The sequence below is a fragment of the Anolis sagrei genome, chromosome X (assembly GCF_037176765.1).
Source record: "Anolis sagrei isolate rAnoSag1 chromosome X, rAnoSag1.mat, whole genome shotgun sequence".
Taxonomy (NCBI): domain Eukaryota; kingdom Metazoa; phylum Chordata; class Lepidosauria; order Squamata; family Dactyloidae; genus Anolis; species Anolis sagrei.
In genome coordinates, this window is record NC_090034.1 from 15,773,413 (window position 1) to 15,794,058 (window position 20,646).

A 20,646-nucleotide genomic window follows, 5' to 3' on the forward strand; every position below is an offset into this window, starting at 1 on the left:
GGTCCCCAACTGATGACATATGCAGGAGACAAGATGGAACTGTCCCCTGGCCCCCTTCTTATTATAATTATTATTCAGATAAATAAAGATTATCATTATAATTAGCAATTAGTAATTTTAATATAATTATTATTCTAATTATATTCTAATTATTATAATTATTCGTATAAATAAAGATGATCATAATGATAATGATAACTGAACAATAAACAATCAAAAACACATTAGTTAAGACACAGTTCAAACACAAGCCAAATACCCGAGTGCATCTATAAAACAAAGACCTCATCCACATTAAGGGGATGTTACTAATAATTTTCAAAGGCCTATCTACCTATCTTTCTGTCTATCTATTCATATATCTGTCTCTCTGTCTATCTATATATCTATTCAGCTGTCTGTCTGTCTGTCTGTCTGTCTCATTGACTCCTAGAGTGAGAAGGGACCCCAAAGGTCATCCAGTCCAACTCTATGTATGTATGTATCTCTGTCTGTCTGTCGATCTATCTACTCAGCTATCTATCTATCTATCTATCTATCTATCTATCTATCTACTAGCTGTACCCGCCACACGTTACTGTGGCCAACCTTCTCTCCCTCTTTTCTCCTTCCTTCCCTTTTTCCTTCCTTTCCTCTTTTTCTTTCCCCATCTCTCTTCTTTCTTCCATCTCTACCTGTTTCTTTCCTTCCTTCCTTTGCTCTTTGGTTATATACTTCCTTCCTTCCCTATCTTTTGTTCCTTCTCTCCTTCCTTCCCTCTCTTTTTCCTTTCACTTTTTTATTTCCTTTTCTCCTTCCTTGCTTCTCTTTCTTTCTTTCCTTCTTTCCCTCCCTGCTTCTCTCCTTCCTTCCTTCCCTCTTTCCCTCCTTCTCTCGTTACTTCTTGACTGTTCCTTCCATTTAATGTTGTATTTATATCTTACATAGAAAGAAAGAAAGGAAGGAAGGAAGAAGGAAGGAAGGAGGGACATGAAGGAAGGAAAAAGGAAGGGAGGGAGGGAAAGAAGGGAAGGAAGGAAAAGAAAGAAGGAGGGACAGGGAGGGAGGGAGGAGAAGGAAGGAAGGAAGGAAGGAAGGAAGGAAGGAAGGAAGGAAGGAAGGAGGGAAAGAAAGGAGGGAGGGAAGGAAATGAAGAAAGGGAAAGAAGAAGGAAAGGGAGGGAGGGAGGAAGGAAAAGAAGGAAAGGAAGAAGGAAGAAGGGACAGGAAGGAAGGGAAGGAGGGAAAGAAGGAAAGGAAGGAGAAGGAAAGAAGAAAAGGAAAGGAAGGAAGGAAAGGGAGCAAAGAAGGAAGGGATGGAGAGAAGGAAGGTCTTTCATTCAAGCACTGTGGACCTTCCCCGCCCCCTCCTCCTCCTCCTCCCCCTCCTCCCCCCCCCCTTCTTCCTTACTGCTGTTGGCACTCAGCCGCCCTTTCCTCTTCCAACAGGGAAAGGAGGAGGAGACTGCCCTTCTGACATAGGAGGGAAAGAGAAGGGGCTGCATGCTGCAAGCCTCCACCTCCACTCCACTCGCTTGTGTGTGTGTGTGTGGGGGGGGGGCGTGCACGTGCGCCTGGCTTTAACAGCTGGCTGTTTCCCCTCGAGGAGGAGGGGGCGTGGCCATGGATCTCTGTAGACATGCAGTTTCTCCTTTGTGGACATGCAGTTTAGAAATCCTTTCTGCTTTTGGTTTTCGTTGTTTTTTGAGTGGAGAACATACATTGGGCTGTTAGGGACATAGTGTCCAAATTTGGTGTCAACTGCCCCAGTGGTTTCTGAGTTCTGTGAATAGCACAAACGAGCATTACATTTTTATTTATATAGATGTATCAAGGAGCTCCCAGTGACACAATGGGTTAAACCCCTGTGCTGGCAGGACTGCTGACCTAAAGGTCGACAGTTAGAATCTGGGCAGCAGGGTGAGCTACCTTCTGTCAGCTCCAGCTTCTCATGCAGGGACACGAGAGAAACCTTCCATTAGGAAAGCCCTGATCAAAGCCTTCTCGACATAAGGCCACAGGACTTCCCGAGACTCCCAAGAAAGCAGTGTGCTTGACCCTCTCATGCAGCTCCTTTCTTCTGCCCCTTTCCAGGCACATGGCGTACTATCTGTCCTACATCCAGAACGACTACCAGCAGAACAGTATGATCACAAGTGCCTACAAATGGGACCGCTACCAGACTCACATGGGCTACTCTTCCTCCTCCGCCTTGTAAGTCTCCTCCACCGGGCAGCCTCTCCCTCCGCTCCTTGGCCCCTGGGGTCTGGCTTCTTACCTGGTGGGCAAAGGCAAGAGACCAAACCCCTTCTTAAACTGCAAAGAATGGGTGACACCTTGCTTGACAACAGTCCATGTGAAAAAGATCTTGCAGCAGCTCCAAAGGCCAATGGGATTCTTTTCTTGCCCCTTTGGCTACCTCCACTGACCTCTGACTTCTTCCTGTGTGGCCTTCCCTCCTGTCTCTTATCAATGGAAATGAGGCCAATCCCCTTCTTAAAAGGCAAAGATGCAGAATGGGTGACACCTGGCTCGACAACAATCCGTGTGAAAAATATTGGAGCTGAACATGAGTCCCAACAGAGTTTTGCGCCGCACCAAACTTGGCACAATAAGAAACCATTATAAATGGGTCCCCCAAAGGCCATCCAGTCCAATTCCCTTCTTTCTGCCCAACGGGAAAAAAACCATCAAAGCCCTTCTGACAGATGGTGATCCAGCCTCATAGACATTAGTGCAGGCATGGACAAACTTGGGTCCTCCCTCCAGGTTCTTCCAGAAGAGCTTCTGGCAGAGCAGGATGCCCTCAGGTTCCTATGGATGGGACAGCAACCAGGGCCTCTATGGTTGCTGTTACTTCTCCTCCTTGTAAGTTTCCTCCGCTGGGCAGCCTCCCCCTCCACTCCTTGGCCCCTAGGGTCTGGCATCTTACTTGGGTGAAGACGAGAGGCCAATCCCTTTCTTAAACTGCAAAGAAACAGAATGGGTGACACCTGGCTCGACACAGTCCATGTGAAAACGATCTTGGAGCTGAACATAAACCAAGGGTGTGATGCAACAGCTCCAAAGGCCAATAGGATTCTTTTCCTGTCCCTTTGGCCACCTCCACTGACTGCAGACTTCTCCCTTTGTGGCCTTCCCTCCTGCCCCTTATCAATGGAAATGAGGCCATCCTCCTTCTGAAAATGCAAAGATACAAAATGGGTGACTCCTGGCTCGACAACAGTCCATGTGAAAGAGATCTTGGAGCTGAACGTGAGCCCAGAGTGTGAGGCAGCAAGTCCAAAGGCCAATGGGATTCCTTTTCCTTCCCCTTTGCATTAACCACAGGGCCACCTTCTCGCCGAACCTTGTGGGGGAAGCGGTCACCTCGCCCTCCCAGATAGGCTTTAGAGGGAGCAGGGGCCTCCTGGAGGACTTCAATGCTGTCATGCCTGAGCGCCGCAGTGTGCCCTGGACCAGCTCGGCCACAAGCCACCTCTTGGGCCACCCGCCCTCCTCTTCCTCATAAGTCTCCTCCTATCATATTGGTAGCCATGGTAGATCAGTCCCCACAAACCCCTCCAGTAGGTTCAGTTGGTCATAGGGGTTATGTGTGCCAAGTTTGGTCTAGGTCCATCCTCAGTGATGCTCACAGTGTCTCTGGTTGTAAGTGAACTACAACTCCCAAAAATGAAGGTCAGTTCCCCCCAAAGCCCTCCTGTATTTGAAAGGTTAGAGGTTCAAAATCCAGGAGTGGGGTGAGCACCTGCTATTAGACCCAGCTTCTGCTAACTTAGCAGTTCGAAAACATGGAAACATGATTAGATGAGTAGTACTGCTTCTGTGGGAAGATTTTTTTCTTAAATTTTTTTAATTGATTTATCACATTTATTACATACTATTGCATTTTGTACATCAACCTCTTTAACATGTTGTTTTATTGTTTTGCTTTGATAATTCCCCTCCTTTTCTCTTATTTCCTTTTTTTCACCACAGTGCTCCCCTCCACCCGTCTCAAGTCACCATTCTTACATTTCATCTGTCCAAAATTTCATTTCTTCTTGTGACGGTAATTTTCCTTCCTTATTTTTTAATCCATTTACCACAAATCTTCCCCATACAGCATCAAAATCGCTTTGTTTCCATGTACCTTTTTTAATCTTTAATATACATGTCAATTTATCATTTGTTGCTATTTTCCATGCTTCCTTATACCACTCCTCTATTTGTACATTCATTTCTTTTTTCCAATTCCTTGCTATGAGCAGTCTTGCTATAGTTAATAAGTTTGTTATCGCTTCTTTATCCTCCTTTTTCACTGTGGGAAGATAAGGGCACTCCATGCAGTCTTGACAGTGGCCACATGGCCTCGGAGGTGTCTACGGACAATGCCGGCTCTTCGGCTTATAAATGGAGGTCCCAGAGTTGGACCGACTAGGTTTAATGTCAGGGGGAACTTTTACCTTTACTTATGTATATCTATACGTGTCTTCTTTTGTGGCTTTCCCCCTCTGATTCCACTTTGCAGGGATTCAAGGACCACTTTGCCAGCAAACTGCACGGTGGAAACAAACACCTTGGGCTCCTGGAACAGCTGGGTCCAGAAGGACTTTACTCCCACCGTGGCCCAGAGGCACTGGGAAGCCAAGTTCCACAACTCTCCCTACTTCTCCTCCTCCACCACCACCTCCACCTCTTCTCTGTGAGTCTCCCTCCGGGACCTGAAGAAGGGATTGGGAAGGGAAGGGATGAAAGGAGGGAGGGAAGAAAGGAAGAAAAGGAAGGTGTGTGGCAAAAAGCAGGAGAAGAAGGAAGGAAAGAAAAAGAGGAAAGGAAGCAGTGAAGAGAAAGGAAGAAAGGATGAAGGGAGGGAAGGAAAGAAGGGAAGAAAGAAAAGAGAGGGAGAATGGGTGGAATGAAGAGAGAGAAGAGGAAGAAAAGGCACTAAGAGAGAGGGAAGGAAAAGAAAAGAGGGGAAAGAAAGAAAGAGTAGATGAATAGGTACTGCTTTTGTGGGAAGGTAAGGGCGCTCCATGCAGTCATGCCAGTGGCCACATGGCCTCAGAGGTGTCTATGGAAAACGCCGGCTCTTCGGCTTAGAAATGGAGATCCTGACTAGGCTTAATGTTAGGGGAAACTTTTACCTTTACTTATATATATACCTATATGGTTCTTCCTGTGTGGCCTTCCCCCTCTGATTCCACTTTGCAGGGGTTCAAGGACCACTTCGCCAGCACACTGCATGGTGGAAACAAACATCCCGGGCTCCTGGATCAGTTGGGTCGTGAAGGACTTCACTCCCACTGTGGCCCAGAGGCACTGGGAGGCTGCTGACTCTCCCTACTTCAACTCTTCCTCCTCCTCTTCCTCTCTGTGAGTCTCTCTCCGGGGCCTGAAGAAGGGATTGGAGAGGGGAGGGAAGGGAAGGGAAGGAATGAAAGGAAGAGAAGGAAGGAAGGAAGATGTGTGACAAAAAGCAGGGGAAGAAGGAAGTAGAAGAAGAAAGGAAGCTGTGCTGTCGCACGCTGGGCCTGTACATTAGACCGTACACAGGACATAAATTCTCTGTGCCCAACGGGACGCCGGGGCTGCCTCAGAATAAAGGCCCTTAGATTCCCCCAAACAGAGTCTTTAGAATGCTTAAAGTAAGTCCAACAAAGTTCTTTTATTAAGGAACAAACAGGAACAAACAGGTACTTTAACGGTTTTCTTTACAGTCTATAGGCTCTTTCAATCTTGTCCACTAGGAACAGGCACTGTCTCCTTAACTGTAGCTAACCGATGGGGAAATCCTAGCTTCTAATCTGGGCAGTCTGTACTTGCCTCTGTTGACGTGGAGCCCCTGCACCCGGTACCAACTGCGTCTGGCTTCCGCGAGTGACTTGCCTCAACAGAGCTTTGTAGACCTCCAGGGAAAAAGAAGGAGTTCAGGTTGCTGTGATGGCCAGCTGGAGTCCCTCAGCCAAGCTGTGGCTGTATGTCTCCTGGCCAAGCCGTAGGGCTGTATAACCCCGGCCAAGCTGTAAAAGACGAAGCTTTTCTACAGGAGCCACTTCGTTCTATGTCCTGTGCGCAAGGCTTCTCTGTGGGAACTAACTCAAAATGGCTTTTTTCCCTCCAAAACTCAAAAAGGGGCGGGATCAGGGAACCTAACTATAACTGGCAGGTGGCTTACCCTATAAATGTAAATTATAACAGGAAACCCCCTGCTACAAATCCCAAGCATGGGATTTCACACAAACATGCAAACACAGCAAATAAATCTGTAGCTCCTGGAACAGCTGTTCCAGAACACTCCTGGCCTAGATTTCTCAATGATGAGAAATCTACACTATAATAAACGGACCAAAACATCGTGAGTCAAATTCTTATACTTTAGAAACATAGCATTTAAAGTCTTTCTATACAAACCAATCATACGTTCCCACACCCCCCCCATGTGAGACGCATGCAGTACATTAAACAATCATGAAACCTTTTCTGTACTCAAATACCTATTGACACTGGGGTCCTATCTGGGGGCACTTTTAACTTAGGGATGGTGGCATCAGATGGAGCAATCTCGGCCCTGGCCCTAACAAAACCCAAAGAGCAAGAACTAGAGCCTTTTTGTCTGGCATAAGCCACAGCTGTGATAGCTTTCTCCAAAGCGTCGCAAAAGACATGGAGTTCGGTGTGCAAGCTCTGTAAAGGGCTCCTGGCCGTGAGTTGGCGTGGGATGCTCAGATGGTGTAAATCTTGAGCCTGAACGATTTGCTGTTTGGTCTTGGGATCACGCTGTATCTTGCGTCTCAAAGACGGCAGTCTCTTCTTTGCTACCTGTCTGTTGGGAGGCAGGGTAGGCCAGTCTGCTTTGAAGGGCAAAGGGGCGATCCAATTCCCTTCCTCGCTGAGAGTGACCTCGGAGTTCATGATGTTCAGGAACTCTTGTTCATCTCGGGAGAGCGCAGTGTTCTCGTCGTCCTGGGATACATCGCAGATGGATGAAAACTCAGATGAAACTCCTTGGCAGCAAACAGAAATGTGGCTGAGGCAACTCTGCATGAGGGTGACTCTGCCACAGCTGAGGGTGTTTGGCTGATCTGGACACAGAGAAGACGGAGGCTGCATTTTGTCGACACATACAGGCCCCTGTATGGTCCATCCTAATGGAGTCTTCTGTGCCAAAGGTGCACCAGGAGGACCTCTCTTTTCAGCTCGGATGCTCATCAAGCTGGGGCAGTTGGATCCAATGAGCAGGACTATGTCGATACCGGGCTCAAAGGGTGGAATGAGGTCCTGTAGTCCTTTTAGGTGGGGATGCGCTTGCATCATCTCTCTGGTAGCAATCTGGTCCTTATTGCGTGGGATGGATGCACACTCAATAAGGTCAGGTAACTCAAAACAAATGTCTTTGCCACATGGCGAAATGATAAATCTAGACGCAACGCGGCCCTGTCTTCGTTGTTTGCCTGTACAAGTGGAAATACAATAGTCAATAGTCTTTGCCTGCCCCTTAAAGATCTTGAAGAAGTCAGGGGTGGCCAGGGAACCGTCGCTTTGGTTGTCAAGGGCCACGTACATTTTCTTCTTCATCCAAGGCTTGCTGGCAGGAAAAACCTCTGCCAAACAAATAGGGTGGCAAATCCTAGTCTTCTTTGGGCTGCCGCACAACTGTGTGCAGGCCACAGAGGGTGCCTCAGTGCCCGATGAAGGTCCAGCTGAATCTTCTGTGGAGCGTTGACTGGTGGTCCCGCTCTTGACCTTGGAGGGCACGAAATCCTTGTCATGCATGGCTGAGCAATGCTTTTCGGATTGGCACACCTCACACTTTACCTTTTCTTTGCATGACTTTGACTGGTGGGGAGTTGCACCGCAGCACCTGAAGCAGATCCTGGACTTTTTGAGGATCTCGACCTTGTCTGCGTGAGGCTTCTTGGCAAACTCCCTGCAGTCGGCCAAACTGTGGGGCTTTGCATGCAGTGGGCACAAAACATCCTCGGGCGTCATCTTGGTGTCAGCTGGAGATGAGTTGGTCTCCGTGGACTTGACGGCGATGCTTCTCTCGGTGCCACTGTCCTTTGCAGGTTTCCCGGGCTCTTTGATGTGCCTATCCGACCTTGGAGTCCCATAAAGAGTTGGAAATCCCGTCTGTGGGTCGTTGAACTGCATGGCAGCATTTGTGACGAAGTCCACAAGATTGGTGAACGGTGGGTAGACCTGATGGTTGGCCTGCTTGAATCTGAAGACTTTTCTGCCCCACTCTTCTTGTAAGGAGAATGGCAGCTTCTGGATGATGGCAGTTTGGGACAAGTGTTGGTCCAGGCAGGCAAACCCTGGAAGATGTGGGTTTCCCTTGGCAGACTGAAGCTCAGTCAATAAGTCTGACAAGTCCCAAAGCTGTTCAAAGTCTTTTGGTTTGAGCACTGGGAACTTATGAAGTCTGTCCATCAGTGAGGCTTCAATTTGGGTGCTGGTCCCGTAGCGCTGATCAAGCCTTCTCCATGCAGTGTCCAAAGCTCTATCTGGTTGGTCGATGAGAGCCGAGAAAATCCTTCTCACCTGCTGAGCCGATACTGGACCAAGCCAGGCGATCAAAAGAGTCAATTGTTCCTCAGAGGAGAGTCTTAAACTCTGAATGGCTCGCTGAAAAGTCTTTTTCCAAAGTAGGAAATCTTCTGGCCGGTCAGAGAATTTCTCCACACCTTTGTCCCTCAAATCTTTTCTTGGGTTCCTAAACAAAGACTCAAGCTGCAACTGAGGAGTCTGAAGGAACGGAAGGGGTGTTTGGTCAGGGGTAAAGGTGAAGTTCTTCTGAAATGTCGAAGGTCCATTCCAAGGAACACCTGTAGCCTCAGGAATGGGCGACACTCTGATTTCTGGGCTAGGCTTTGGTACCTGAGTTGATGGCTGTGGGCTCCTGGCCCTGAATTGCTCGACCAGCCTGTGTGGCGCGATGTCACTGTCCGCATGCACCAGGTTGCCATCTTGGAAACCAACGTGGGCTGGCAGAAGAGGCGTGGTTGGAGGTGTTGGCAAACGTTTGACATTTTCTTAAGACAATTCTCCTTGCAGCGCCTTTGCCAAGATGTTGGCACGGACCCTCTTCTGTGCTGCCTCCTGCTGGATGCGCGACAACTTTAGCTTCGCCTCTAACTCGGCTTGCGCCTGCTTCTGCTTTGTCTCTAACTCTAGTTGAGCCCGCTCGAAGTTCAGGCCTAGGTCTGCCGCTGCTGCCTCAGCTTCAGCTTCAAGAATTTTTTGCTGCAATTCCATCCGCTTGGCTTCTTTGTTGTAAAGGGCAGTCATCGATGAGGAGCTGCTTCTGGAGACAGACGATCCTGACGTGGAGCCATGTCTGCTGCTATGCTTCCTGCTGGTGTGGCTGTGCTTGCTTTGGCCAGAAGAACCTCCCTGACTGCTCTGCACACTTAAAGCCTTTGGGGAATGCTTAAGCGGCTCTGGGATCACGCTGCCAATGGGCGAAGCTTGACCATCTTTGTCCCTTCTGGGGGAGGGATTAAAGTCAGCTGCATAAAACAAATGAGCATAGCTAGCCTCCCTAGTCTTAACACGGTTCAAAAACTGGATTGCCCTACAATCTGCATCCTGGTTGTTTATTCTACTAAGCAACTGAGTGCTGTCATCAACTAAAACTCTCCACTTATTAATCAAAATCTTAAGCTCTGCCTCAATGTCCTGGGATTTCTCCAAATCCTCAGAACGCTGGCTGTCGAGGTCAACAATAGAAAGCCATACACTTTCAAGCTTATCTGTAAGCAAAGATTCCTGCTGTAAAAGCGCATATAAGGCTTTGTGCGATGGGTGTTTAGAACCCTGGGAACGGAGGCTATAAGCTTTACCTTCAGACTTTGGGGAACCTGAGATGCCAGCCATGACAGCAAATTGCCCACACAGTATAGAAATGCAATCACAATAACAAATAATGTCAGTATAGTAATAATCCAGTCAATAGAGCAGTGCAATATGTCAATGCAATTACAAAGCAGTCAGTGTAAGAATGCAGATATAACAGATAAAACAAGCAATATATCAAAGCAATAATGCGCGCACACAAATGGCTTATCACTTTAAAGCAATGCAGTTAGGACAGAGCAAGCAATTCAATCAATGCAGTTGCAAACACACTCAAAACCTTATAACTTTAAAGCAGAGAATAAACACAGCAGATGCAATAATTCAGATGCACATTGAACTCTTGCTGAAAGGCTGCAAAAAGCCAAAGGCGATTGCAAAAAACCCTTTCCAGGAATCTGGAAGCCAAGCACCAAAGGCTTCTGCAGAGCTGAGCTTCAAAAAGGGCGGGAAAAGCTTGCTCCTGCTGGAAACTGTAGCAGGACCTAGCAGAGCTTGCTATGTAGATACTTTAGAAAGGACGAGAAGAATGCTGCAATTCCATGCAGACCTGCAATGCAAAAACTGGAGGAGAAATGTAGCAACTTGCAAACTGAGTAGATCTTTAAAATGGTGGGATGAGAGCTGAAGCAAAGAAGGAGGCTGCCAGCCCCTCCCTTCTGGTCTTCCAAAATGGCCGAAAATGAAGAGACGCAGACAGATGGGCTCCTCTTCAAGATGGCCGAAACTCCTCAGACACACAGATGGATGGATCCAGGTAATGAAGACTTGAAGTGGCTTGTACAGGCTTCTTAAACACTGTTCTGTAGCTGTAAAGTCTTTTTCTCTATTCCCGGGTAGCAGAAGCCACCAGCTCCGTCTTTTATTGTGCTGTCGCACGCTGGGCCTGTACATTAGACCGTACACAGGACATAAATTCTCTGTGCCCAACGGGACGCCGGGGCTGCCTCAGAATAAAGGCCCTTAGATTCCCCCAAACAGAGTCTTTAGAATGCTTAAAGTAAGTCCAACAAAGTTCTTTTATTAAGGAACAAACAGGAACAAACAGGTACTTTAACGGTTTTCTTTACAGTCTATAGGCTCTTTCAATCTTGTCCACTAGGAACAGGCACTGTCTCCTTAACTGTAGCTAACCGATGGGGAAATCCTAGCTTCTAATCTGGGCAGTCTGTACTTGCCTCTGTTGACGTGGAGCCCCTGCACCCGGTACCAACTGCGTCTGGCTTCCGCGAGTGACTTGCCTCAACAGAGCTTTGTAGACCTCCAGGGAAAAAGAAGGAGTTCAGGTTGCTGTGATGGCCGGCTGGAGTCCCTCAGCCAAGCTGTGGCTGTATGTCTCCTGGCCAAGCCGTAGGGCTGTATAACCCCGGCCAAGCTGTAAAAGACGAAGCTTTTCTACAGGAGCCACTTCGTTCTATGTCCTGTGCGCAAGGCTTCTCTGTGGGAACTAACTCAAAATGGCTTTTTTCCCTCCAAAACTCAAAAAGGGGCGGGATCAGGGAACCTAACTATAACTGGCAGGTGGCTTACCCTATAAATGTAAATTATAACAGGAAACCCCCTGCTACAAATCCCAAGCATGGGATTGCACACAAACATGCAAACACAGCAAATAAATCTGTAGCTCCTGGAACAGCTGTTCCAGAACAGAAGCAGTAAAAAGAAAGGAAGAAAGGAAGAAGGAAGGAAAGAAAAAAGAGAAGGAAGAGGAGAAAGGAAAGGAAGAAGGAACAAAGGGAGGGAAGGAAAGACAGGAAGAGAAAGAAGGAATAAAAGGAAAGTGTGACAAAAATCAGGAGAAAATGGAAGGAAAGAAAAAGGGAAGGGGAGAAAGTAAGGGAGGGAAGAAAGGAAGAGAAAGCGGAAAAGGAAGGTGTGTGACAAAAAACAGGAGAGGAAAGAAAAGGAAGGAAGCAAAGAAGAGAAGAAAAAGACGAAGGGAGGGAAGGAAAGAAGAGAAGGAATGAAGAGTAAAGAGTGGAAGATATGGGACAGAAAGGCCTTTTGTAAGCCACTCTGAGTCCCCCTTAGGGGGTTGAGAAGGGCGGGGTAGAAGCACTCCAAATAAATAAATAAAATAAAGGGAAGGAAGAGAAAAGAGGGAGAATGTATTATGAGAGAAAGCAAGGTAAGGAAAAAAAAGAGAGAGGAGAGGAAAGGAAGAAAGGGATAAAGTGGAAAAGAAGAGGAAGAAAAGAGGGACAAGATGTATGAGGGAAAGAAAGGATGAACTGAGACGGAGGAGGTGTATGAGGGAAAGGAAGGGAGGAAAGGAAGAAAAGGAAGGGAAGGGGAAGAGGAGCAGGGAAACCCAGGCTTCCGCCTTTCAGCTCTACTTCCTGTCTCCTTCCGGTCAGTTTGGACCAAAGGTCTTCTCGTTTGACACTGACTCCCGCCGAGAGCCCCACTCCGGATCCATGTGCGAGGGAGATGGTGGTCCAGGCTCTCCAGGAAAAGGAGAGGCCAGAGAAGAGGAAAGCAGAGGGAACGGATCTGGAGCTTAATCACTACGGAAGGGAAAAGAGGAGGTGAGAAGGAGCCAATATCTGTGTCAAGAAAGATTGCATAGAATCCTAGAGCCTTCCCGACAGATGCCCATCCCGCCTCTGCTTGAAAAATTCCAGAGAAGGAGACACCACCAGACTCCCAGGCAGCGGTATTTTCCACTGTCTTATTGTTTAGATGGTCTTCCTTTTTATGGCACCATAAAAGGAATTCCAGAAAAATGTCAGCGATCAAAGGAAGGGGGAAGTCTGTGATCAAGGGCTCTTTGACATAGAGAATGGAGTGAGAGCACCTCCCGGTGGCCAGAATTCAGCACAACCTCCAGGACGCCGAAGTTGGGAAAATGCGAACATAATACCTCTATCTGTTTATTTATTTACAGCATTTAAATTCTGCCCTTCTCACCCCGAAGGGGACTCAGGGCAGATCACAGAACACATACACAGCCAACATTCAACGCCATTGAACGGACAGGACAGACAACAGATAGAGGTATATGTCAGTATTTTTTGCAAATTCGGCATCCTGGAGGTTATGCTCGAGTCAAGCACTGAAAGGGTTAAATGGATGCAGTGACTCAGAGAAACTGCAGTTCAATATAAGCAGGTGTGCCTGTTGTTTAGTAACGCCTCAGTTTGTGAGAGCTCTCAGTGTGAGAGAAGCCTCTCTGTGTGAGAAAACACCTCAGTGGGAGAAGTGTGAAGTAGGCCTCAGAGTGTGAGATAGGCCTAGATATGAGAAGGCCTCGTGTGGGAAGCTTCAGCGTGAAGGCTGAACTTTATTTGTGTCAAGAGTCTGCTATTTCTTTTTTTTATGGCGCTGTAAGATACCTCCCTGCCTAATTTCTCTACTCACAGCTGTTTTCAAACTGCTTATTTCAGTGTTTCTCAACCTGGGGGTTGGGACCCTTGCGGGATGATGAGGGGGGTTACAGAGGGGTCGCGAAAGACCATCAGAAAACATATTTCTGATGATCTTAGGAGCTCCTTTGGCAGAGAAGGCTGAGGATCTCTCTGCCTATCCTTCTCTTCCTTTTTGGAAACAGATGGCGAAACCTCCTACCAAAAGCCCTCCTGCACTGTGATTGGCTGGCCTCTCAGCCGAGGAGAGGGCTGTTTCTGAGACTCCAAGCAGGGAGGGGAGAGCAGGTGTGCTTGGCACATGGCAGTATGGTGCGTGGGAGAGCATGCAAGGCTGGAGGGAGGCTCAGGCCAGGGAGTCCCTTCAAGGCATGGGGGTTTTGTGTGGGAAGTTTGGTTCAATTCCATCATTGGTGGAGTTTGGAGTGCTCTTGGATTGTAAGTGAACTATAAATCCCAACAACTACAACTCCAAAATATCAAGGTCTTATTTCCCCCCAAACTCCACCAGTCTTTGCATTTGGGCATATTGCCAAGTTTGGTCCAGATCCATCATTGTTTGAATCCATAGTGCTCTCTGGATGTAGGTGAACTACAACTCCAAAACTCAAGGTCAATGCCCATATAACCCTTCCTGTATTTTCTGTTGGTCATGGGAGTTCTGTGTGCCAACTTTGGTTCAATTCCATCATTGGCAGATTACTCTTTGATTGTAGGCTAAATATAAATCCCATCAACTACAACTTCCAAATGACAAAATCAATACCACCACCACCACCCCCCCCCCCCCCACTCCACCAGTATTCAAATTTGGGCATTTTGAGTATTTGTGCCAAATTTGGTCCAGTGAATGAAAATACATTTGCATGTTAGATATTTGCATGACAATTCATAACAGTTTCAAAATTAGAGTTAGGAAGTAGCAACAAAAATCATTTTATGGTTGGGGGTCGCCACAACATGAGGAACTGCATTAAGAGGTCGCGGCATTAGTTATGAAGGAATGTGATGGATGGATGAATGAAATTGTGTCATGTGGTCGTACGACATTATTTCTAGTGTCATGTGATCTCTTCCAAATCCTATTATTCTATTATTCCTCACAGTCGCTATGAGAGTGCAGAAAGTGGGTCCAGTCAAGTCCCGGCGTCCGGTGGAGCCCCGGCATCCATTGTGCCCCAGTGAGTGCCAAGCATTGTGGGGACTTTGTGGCAAAATTGTGGGGGGAGGGGTCTCTGTTGAGAGACGAGGCCAATGCTCTCCCTCCTCCCCCTTCTTTCCTAGGCCTGGCACTCTGGACACCCTCCCTGGCCACAAGAGAGTCTTCAAGAGGAAACACTGCTCTTCTCCATTGTCAACCAGCTCCACCGAGAGCATCTCTTATGGGATCCCCCAGATATTCAAGGCCAAGGTGGGTGGTACTTCGTGTCAAAACTGTTTGTTTGGCCGTTAATGGAGTTCATTTATACCTAGGACAAAAAATATCTGGCCTTTTTGTTATAAGTCCTGTCAGAAATAGTAAAAATTAACTAGCTGTGTTAATTTTTCCAAACACGTGAGTCAAGCACTGAAAGGATTAAATGGATGCAGAGAAGCTGTAGTTCAATATAAGCAGATGTGCCTGTTGCTTAATAACGCATCAGACTGTGAGAGAAAATTGCTGGAAGAAACATTAACAACCTCAGATATGCAGATGACACCACTCTGATGGCCGAAAGTGAGGAGGAGCTGAGGAGCCTTCTAATCAAGGTGAAAGAAGAAAGTGCAAAGCTGGGTTGCAGCTAAACATCAAAAAAACCAAGATTATGGCAACAAGAATGATTGACAACTGGAAAATAGAGGGAGAAAATGTGGAGGCCTTGACAGACTTTGCATTTCTAGGCGCAAAGATTACTGCAGATGCAGACTGTGGCCAGGAGATCAGAAGACGCTTACTTCTTGGGAGGAGAGCAATGTCCAGTCTCGATAAAATAGTGAAGAGTAGAGACATCAGACTGGCAACAAAGATCCGCCTAGTCAAAGCCATGGTATTCCCTGTAGTAACCTACGGATGTGAGAGCTGGACCTTAGGGAAGGCTGAGCGAAGGAAGATCGATGCTTTTGAACTGTGGTGTTGGAGGAAAGTTCTGAGAGTGCCTTGGACTGCGAGAAGATCCAACCAATCCATCCTCCAGGAAATAAAGCCCGGCTGCTCATTGGAGGGAAGGATAGTAGAGGCAAAGATGAAGTACTTTGGCCACATCATGAGGAGACAGCAAAGCCTAGAGAAGACAATCATGCTGGGGAAAGTGGAAGGCAAAAGGAAGAGGGGCCGACCAAGGGCAAGATGGATGGATGGCATCCTTGAAGTGACTGGACTGGCCTTGAAGGAGCTGGGGGTGGTGACAGCCGACAGGGAGCTCTGGTGTGGGCTGGTCCATGAAGTCACGAAGAGTCGGAGATGACTGAACGAATGAACAACAACAACTGTGAGAGAAGCCTCTCTGTGTGAGAGAATGCCTCAGTGGGAGAATAGGCCTCAGAGTGTGAAGTAGGCCTCAGTGTGCGGTAGGTCTCAATATGAGAAGGCCTGGTGTGATAAGCTCCAGTGTGAAGGCTGAACTTTATTTGTGTTATGGAAACCTTGTTGTTGTAAACAGCGCAACTGTATTATATAACTACAAAGAAAAGAGATGTAACATTGGTCTGTGTTTTTGTTTCTGTTCTTTTTCTCACTTTGGGCTACTGGTGCTGGGTCACACTGCTGCTGATAAGTTACTCTGCTGTATATTTATGGGGAGGGTCTTTTGTTAATAAGCCCACTTGTCCAACAAGTACTTTTAAAAATCTCCTTTTGGGGGTCTTGGTTGTAATTGCAAATGCAATGCCTGCTGGCTTATTACCAGAAGGAGCCTATTGGATCAAGGGCTTCTTTGGGAGAATGCGAAGGGCTTCCTTTTGTTTTCTTTCTTCCAGGGGGGGAAGAAGACTCTGAAGAGCACACATGGGCAGGACAATTTGAGCAAAGAGCCGAGCTGTTCGCAGAGCAGTCACTTGTAAGTGCTGCATGTTAGGTGGGCGCTTTCTTTCTCCATTCCTGTTCCGATTGCTTTGAGGAGGCTGGGAGGAAGAGGCTGTTCTCTGGAAGCAGAGCATGATAGTTTATGTTGCTCTCGCCTCATTGACGGGGGTTTATAGTGAGGGGGTGGGGGAAGAGCCTGCAGCCACCAACCCAACCCAACAGAGAGCTTCATTTTGCCTTCCTGCAGGGAGAATGGCCCCCACAGGACCATGCAGGTGAAAATGGGTAAGTTGGAGGCGCGGTAGGGAGGAAGGAGGCAGGTTTTTCCTTCTAGGAGTCTTTTCCCAGCCAAACCTGGCATCTTTTCCCAAGATGTTGTGGAGACGCCCCGCCAAGAAGCATCCAACCTCCAGGCCCCAGCCTTGTGCCCCGACAGCCCAAAGTGGATGAGTGTTTCCTTTGTCAGGATCAATCCAAACGAGCCATCAAAACTGGTGAGCCGTTCCTGTCCTCAAAGGCCCTCCCTCCACCGTGGTGCTGCCAGTTCCCTGGCTGGCATGATGGCCTTCTTTGGTGGGAGGAAGGAGGCCCTCACCTGCCTCTTTCTTGGCAGACTCCCGAACTAGAGGCACTTTCCGAAGCCATGAAGGTGCGTGCCGAGGCCGAGAAAGCAGCCAGACTGCAGCAGGAGGACCACAGTGTTTGCACGGAGCAGACAAGTCAGGGAGGAGCTCCTCCTTCCCCACAGCCAGGCCCGAGCTGGCCAGCGGGTGTGTCATTAATACTTTTATTCTGTTTTCAGTGAGACAGAGTATTAAGCACTTTAGCGCAGCAGGTTAATCCCCAGCTGCAGCTGCAGTAAATCTTGCCAGCCGAAAGGTTGACAGTTTGGAGCCGGGACAGGGTGAGCTCCCGTTGAGCAGCAGTCGACGGGGACGGAACAACGGGCAGAAGATGTCCAGGCAAGGGTGGTGATTCCAGACGGTTTGATGAAAGAGACATCTCTGCTTTGCCTTCCTCAAGGTCCGGATTCAATGCCTGTCGTATTTGGCTCGGGAGTCCCTTTGAGCCATGAAGAGTTGCTGCCCCCTGTGACTGAGACGGAGGTCGCCAGATCCGGCCTTCCTCAAGGTCCGGATCCGATGCCTGTCGTATTTGGCTCAGGAGTCCCTTTGAGCCATGAAGAGTTGCTGCCCCCTGTGACTGAGACGGAGGTCGCCAGATCCGGCCTTCCTCAAGGTCCGGATCCAATGCCTGTCATATTTGGCTCGGGAGTCCCTTTGAGCCATGAAGAGTTGCTGCCCCCTGTGACTGAGACGGAGGTCGCCAGATCCGGCCTTCCTCAAGGTCCAGATCCGATGCCTGTCGTATTTGGCTCAGGAGTCCCTTTGAGCCATGAAGAGTTGCTGCCCCCTGTCACTGAGACGGAGGTCGCCAGATCCGGCCTTCCTCAAGGTCCGGATCCAATGCCTGTCATATTTGGCTCGGGAGTCCCTTTGAGCCATGAACAGTTGCTGCCCCCTGTGACTGAGATGGAGGTCGCCAGATCCGGCCTTCCTCAAGGTCTGGATCCGATGCCTGTCGTATTTGGCTCAGGAGTCCCTTGTAACCATGAAGAGTTGCTGCCCCCTGTGACTGAGATGGAGGTCGCCACATCCGGCCTTCCTCAAGGTCCGGATCCGATGCCTGTCATATTTGGCTCAGGAGTCCCTTTTAGCCATGAAGAATTGCTGCCCCCTGTGACTGAGATGGAGGTCGACGGGCCCAGCTCCTCGTCCGTTGCTGCTCCTCAGCTTCCTTCTCCAAGCGCCGCCCCGAGCAGCGGTGGAGGGGGTTTCGTAGCTAAGACCCCCATCAAATATTCCCGCTCAGTGCTGCGTCCCGCCACCCTCGCCGCTCCCACTCCCAGTAATAGGCAGGCCCAACTGACCCCCAGTAGTGGGCCCCTTCAGACATCTGCCGGTCCCACCCTGGGGCCTGTGGAGTTGGGCAGCCCCTTTGGCTTTCCAGCCTCCGGATCCAGCACCAGCTCCTCGTCCGTTGCTGCTCCTCAGCTTCCTTCTCCAAGCGCCGCCCCGAGCAGCGGCGGAGGGGGTTTCGTAGCTAAGACCCCCATCAAATATTCCCGCTCAGTGCTGCGTCCCGCCACCCTCGCCGCTCCCACTCCCAGTAATAGGCAGGCCCAACTGACCCCCAGTAGTGGGCCCCTTCAGACATCTGCCGGTCCCACCCTGGGGCCTGTGGAGTTGGGCAGCCCCTTTGGCTTTCCAGCCTCCGGATCCAGCACCAGCTCCTCGTCCGTTGCTGCTCCTCAGCTTCCTTCTCCAAGCGCCGCCCCGAGCAGCGGCGGAGGGGGTTTCGTAGCTAAGACCCCCATCAAATATTCCCGCTCAGTGCTGCGTCCCGCCACCCTCGCCGCTCCCACTCCCAGTAATAGGCAGGCCCAACTGACCCCCAGTAGTGGGCCCCTTCAGACATCTGCTGGTCCCACCCAGGGGCCTGTGGAGTTGGGCAGCCCCTTTGGCTTTCCAGCCTCCGGATCCAGCACCAGCTCCTCGTCCGTTGCTGCTCCTCAGCTTCCTTCTCCAAGCGCCGCCCCGAGCAGCGGCGGAGGGGGTTTCGTAGCTAAGACCCCCATCAAATATTCCCGCTCAGTGCTGCGTCCCGCCACCCTCGCCGCTCCCACTCCCAGTAATAGGCAGGCCCAACTGACCCCCAGTAGTGGGCCCCTTCAGACATCTGCCGGTCCCACCCAGGGGCCTGTGGAGTTGGGCAGCCCCTTTGGCTTTCCAGCCTCCGGATCCAGCACCAGCTCCTCGTCCGTTGCTGCTCCTCAGCTTCCTTCTCCAAGCGCCGCCCCGAGCAGCGGCGGAGGGGGTTTCGTAGCTAAGACCCCCATCAAATATTCCCGCTCAGTGCTGCGTCCCGCCACCCTCGCCGCTCCCACTCCCAGTAATAGGCAGGCCCAACTGACCCCCAGTAGTGGGCCCCTTCAGACATCTGCCGGTCCCACCCAGGGGCCTGTGGAGTTGGGCAGCCCCTTTGGCTTTCCAGCCTCCGGATCCAGCACCAGCGGGGCCTTGCAGGCCGCATACAGCCTCCCCAGGCCCTCGGGCTCCTTTCACTTCTAGGTGGGCACCCCAACAGCTAGCGGAGGAAGAGCCTTGGGCAACTAAGCAGATTTGGAACCACCGATGGGTCCCTCCTGCCGCCTCTGATGAACCTGGTGGGCAGCGCTCCCCAGGATGCCTCCTCTTTCTCTTCCTCCAGCGGCCTCAGCTTCAGCCTCACCTTCAGCATCCCAGACCCAGATGGCATTACAAGGTGGTGAGTCCTTGGTTATTCAGGCTGGAAGGGGGGGGGGGTTGTAATTGTTGCCCGTCCAACACGACACTGGACACCTACAATACTAACAACAGGGACTCAAAGGGTGAAGGCAAGGAACTATTGGTTTTGGAGCCCCTGGTGGCGCTGTGGGTTAAACCGCTGAGCTGCTTAACTTGCTGACCGAAAGGTTGCAGGCTTGAATATGGGGAGTGGGGTGAGCTCCCACTGTAAGCCCCAGCTTCTGCCAACCTAGCAGTTTGAAAATATGCAAATGTGAGTAGATCAATGGGCACTGCTCCAGCAGGAAGATAATGGCGCTCCATGCTGTCATGCCAGTGGCCATGTGACCTTGGAGGTGTTTACAGACAACGCTGGCTCTTCGGCTTAGAAATGGAGATGAGCGCCTGAGTCCCAGAATCGGACACAACTGGACTTAATGTCAGGGGGAAACCTTTTAGCTTTACCTACTAACTATTGGTTCAGAAATTGAATTGAAACGGCTTATCCAAACGTGGATCTCAACGGCAGGCACGTCTTGCTTCCAGTATTCCCTGGTAGTCCCTGATCTAAAGTGCCGCCCTTTCCTCAGGCCAAGGGGCAGACAAAATGGCTGACCCAAACTCCCCCCTCATAGAACTAACATAAAAGTAACTACTCTGAAGAAGCCTGACAAAAGGAACTGGGACTTGAACATTTCCATCACATTATAGTTTTGCTTATAATTGATATAAACGCATCACTTACTGATTTATTCATCTATCCACCCTCTCTCTTTCAATATACATGCTTCTCCCCCCACCCCCAATAATAACTCTTCAAGTGGATTTCCTTCCTTGTAACTAGGAATCTGATGTCTGTAACTGGAAACCTGCACTTAGGCCAGGTTAATGCAGGGGGCTAAGATGACTGCTGCTCACACCTCTGCTATTCGCAAAGACCATCGCTGACCAGCATCTCTTTCCATAGGTCCCTCACCGTTGACATTTTCGATTGGAGCCAGGGCCAAGTTGGGGGCCCAGCAGCAGCTCCAGGCTCGGAGGCACCACCCCAGGAGAAAATGACCGCCAATGGGTCGGGATTCTGTTGAGAGACTGCCAACTGGCATGCCTGCCAATCAAAACCCCACCCTGTTCTCATT

General features: G+C 49.5%; 1 protein-coding gene across 1 annotated transcript; it reads left to right on the top strand.

The window, feature by feature from the left end:
- The first annotated feature begins 5,227 nt into the window (after window positions 1-5,227).
- LOC137097960 (nuclear envelope pore membrane protein POM 121C-like) lies at window positions 5,228-19,312 on the top strand. Its single transcript, XM_067473454.1, has 9 exons — window positions 5,228-5,333; window positions 12,173-12,343; window positions 14,287-14,361; window positions 14,465-14,591; window positions 16,136-16,215; window positions 16,429-16,466; window positions 16,554-16,675; window positions 16,795-16,951; window positions 17,205-19,312. The coding sequence occupies exons 2-9, from the start codon at window positions 12,246-12,248 to the stop codon at window positions 19,310-19,312; spliced, it is 2,805 nt and encodes a 934-aa protein (XP_067329555.1). The 5' UTR covers window positions 5,228-5,333; window positions 12,173-12,245.
- Window positions 19,313-20,646: the final 1,334 nt, after the last annotated feature.

What these genes read in the sequence shown, in the direction of transcription:
- LOC137097960 (XM_067473454.1), top strand. Translation starts at nt 12,246, where the DNA reads ATGGTGGTCCAGGCTCTCCAGGAAAAGGAGAGGCCAGAGAAGAGGAAA. An exon ending in TGTTCGCAGAGCAGTCACTT is followed by an intron (nt 16,216 to 16,428) that starts GTAAGTGCTGCA and finishes GCCTTCCTGCAG; the next exon opens with GGAGAATGGCCCCCACAGGA. An exon ending in AGGCCCGAGCTGGCCAGCGG is followed by an intron (nt 16,952 to 17,204) that starts GTGTGTCATTAA and finishes GCCTTCCTCAAG; the next exon opens with GTCCGGATTCAATGCCTGTC.